At 38.5% G+C, this 3,351-nt stretch overlaps 1 protein-coding gene across 1 annotated transcript; it reads right to left on the bottom strand.

Moving 5' to 3' along the window:
• Nucleotides 1-341: 341 nt before the first annotated feature.
• LOC110872838 (protein EXORDIUM-like 3) lies at nucleotides 342-1,699 on the bottom strand. The gene has a single exon (XM_022121716.2). It carries the CDS (start codon nucleotides 1,633-1,635, stop codon nucleotides 595-597), a length of 1,041 nt encoding a protein of 346 aa, XP_021977408.1. The 5' UTR covers nucleotides 1,636-1,699; the 3' UTR covers nucleotides 342-594.
• Between the last annotated feature and the right edge of the window lie 1,652 nt (nucleotides 1,700-3,351).

Raw genomic sequence — 3,351 nt, 5'->3', positions numbered from 1 at the left:
TTAAATATCTAATAAGTGTCGGTGTATTATATATTCTGTTCATGAACGATTGTTTGTGTTCGTTTGTTTCCATTTGTGTTCATGAATATTAGTTTGTGCTCATTTGTGTTCGTCAATGTTCGTTGCCTAAAATTAACAAACAAACACAAACGAACACGAACAAGTTGATTTCCTTAAAAAACGAACACGAACATAAAATCTCGTTTGATAAGTGTTCGTGAACGATTCGCGAACACATATATTTCTTAACAAACGAACACGAACAAGGTCTTGTTCGTATTCGTTTGGTTCGTTTGCAACCCAATATATTTCTAAAAACTGTCACTTTTACTACTACCATGTGATTAAAAAATCCAACTACACCACCAATAAAATAAGTAAAGGACCAGTCCTTGCTGAATGTAACAGAAGAATGGCGGGAATTTCAGATACGGACAAATAATATGTACTCTACTTTTTTTTTTCATTTTACTTAATTAATTAATAAAAAAAACAGACAACAAAAAAAGTGACAAAAATTTTGAAAACTGGTAAGTGGAAAAGGACAAGACAGCCCTCGTTCAAACCAAAATATTACACACCATATGTCCGGTATCAATCAAGAGCATTAGGGCCAGTACAGTAATTTACAACATGGTTCCAAACCCACTGCACTAAGAACCTCCGTCGGATCCCGTGCATGTTATACGTGGCCCCATCTCTATCGTTCAACATTTGTCCCGTGTAGGACCCACCACCACCGGTACCATAAATCCCCTCACACAAATCTGCAATCTCCACCGGCGCCACCGGATCCTGACCGGCGTACCAAGCGTTCACTAGCGGATTAGATGCCAGCTCAGCAATTTCATGGCCTATCACACTTATCATCCCATCAATTCCCACATCCCCATTCGGTGATTTCACAGGTTTTAAACCTGGGATGTACTCCGGCACTGCAAACGGGTACGCGCAAGTACCCGGACACATTTTTCCGGAGTTCCCGATCCACGCGTAGGGTAGCGTGTACCCTACTATGGACGGGAACGTAAAATAATGAAACCCGCATACGTTCTGGCAAAAATCCTGAACGTAAACGTCATCCGCGGTGAGTAAGAGATAAATACCGCTTTTGGGATTAATAGGTAGTGGTTTTGTTTTGGCAGTTACAGCGGCTTTTATAACCGATTGTACGGACAGACGGGTGAGTTTTTTACCGTGGGATAATAACCGGTCGTTTTTCTCTTCACCGAGTCGAACGGTTCGAGAGATGTTCGAACCGGTCTGGTCGGTGTAGAGTTGGACCGTTTTCCACCAGCCGGAAACGGATGGCGAGCGAACGGTTGTGGATGAGATAGAGTTGATGAAGTCGCGGATGATACGTTTTTGAGAACGGGCCCATGTGCCGTACCAGATGATGTGTACGGTGATGTTGGCAGTGAGAACTGGACCCATGTGGTACCGGAGTTTGACGAATTCCGATGAGCCTTCGAATTTTTTTGAGGGGCCGAGTTGGAGGTCGGTTGTGGTGGTGTTTTGGTGAGGGTATGGACGCCATGCGGTGGTGGGGTGGATGAGAAGGAGGGAGAAGAGGGTGAGGGTGAGCATGGTGAGTGGTGCCGGTGACCGGCGGGTGAGTATGGACCACCGGCTCATGGTTTGGGGACAGTGGAGGTGAGAGTGTAGGTTAAATGGGTTTTATGGTGAGGGGGGGATGTGTAATTGTATATATACAGATTGGAAATGAAAATTTTGGATTTTAATTTACGGTTTGACCCCCCATGGATTTGGAAGGTTTACAGATTTGGGTTTAGTTACAAAATAAGTTTTTATTTATACTCCAATAAAAAGTGAATGAAGGTCACTGACGCACAATGAAACAAATATACTATAAGATTGTCACTGATCTCCATAATTTTTCATAAATAATGCTAGAATTCTGAGGAAAGTTGTATATAGTGATGATCTTTCAAAAGTGGTTTGTAATATTGGAGAATTTAAATACACTAGTTATGATTTAGACTAGTCGTTACACGAACCTATTTAGAGATTTTGTAATGCTTTTCGTTTTACAAATGAAATTTCTATGTTGACATCTAGCCTTAGACCAATGGCACCGTTTCCATTGTAAACATGCATGGACGTGATAGTGTCATCACGATAAGTTATAATTATTCATAGGGTGTCGGCCCATTAGGGGCACAACACCTTTAATGTTGACATTTTCTGATGGGTGGTTATGAAGTCATGAGTTTCAGGAAACCTTCTACGTTGACATGTTTTCACAACGCACTCGACACAATCCAGATCTCAAGACCAAGATCCAGTGGGTCGTCCCCGTCCTAAGTTTAAAACCATATCTCTTCAATTTTGATTCTATTGAAATAGAATATTACTCAAAAGATATTTTAAAGATGAATTATAGTAAATTGTAGATTAACAAAATGATAACATGTAGACCTTAAAGAGTTAAAGCAAGAAGGCTATCTTTAGTTTCTTTTCTTTTCTTTGGTTATTATGATTACCAAGAAGCATTTTTAGTACATCTTTGCTCAGTGACTTTATTCATCAGTGGTTTTTATACCCGAAAAAGAGGTTTTAAAATAATCGTCCATTATTGTTCCTAAAATGGTTCAAATGTATAGAAATCATTTCCCAGCCTTCAAAAAATGAAGTGCAGAGGGGTTTATCGAAGTTTTAATACATGCTTCGAAAACAAAAGAAATCCATTATTCTAATATATGATATACTTTATGTATATAAATTTAATGCAATGAATTATATCCTAGATGTACTATTGTCAAGAAGCCCATTAAACCTCACAGTTATCACTACAAATGTTACTATATAGTTTGGAATGGAATAAATTTTCTCGAGACATAGCATGAGTACAGCCTATCGTAGGTTGTTACATTTTAGGCTCACGTCCAACACACTCCAAAATTTCAGTACCTTTTCAAGAATTTAAGCATGTTCACTCAATAAAATATTTGGCCATGTGCTTTAGCCGGTTTAACTATTTCAGCCCAAAAAGAATCTTTTAAAATAGAGTAAACTATCATTTTGGTTTCTGAGGTTTGTTCACTTTTATCATTTTAGTCCAAAACTCAAACATTTTGCATCTGGGTCTATATGGTTTCAGTTTTATTGTCATTTTGGTCCAAAAGTGAAATCAGCTCATATTTCTAAAAAAACTTGTTTTTTTTGTCATTTTCCTCAGTTTAGTGAAGGGCATTTTAGTCATTACAAGTTTTATTATAACAAACTTTTAATTAAAATAATAAAATAAAGTTCGATCTTATCTTCTTCCCCAAATTAAACCCTAATCCTATAGAGGGCTCTGCTATAACCCCCCCCCCCCCCAACTATCTC

This window comes from Helianthus annuus, chromosome 8 (genome assembly GCF_002127325.2).
Source record: "Helianthus annuus cultivar XRQ/B chromosome 8, HanXRQr2.0-SUNRISE, whole genome shotgun sequence".
Taxonomy (NCBI): domain Eukaryota; kingdom Viridiplantae; phylum Streptophyta; class Magnoliopsida; order Asterales; family Asteraceae; genus Helianthus; species Helianthus annuus.
The sequence above is the reverse complement of the archived record's forward strand: the minus strand, read 5'-3'. Positions and strand labels throughout refer to the sequence as shown.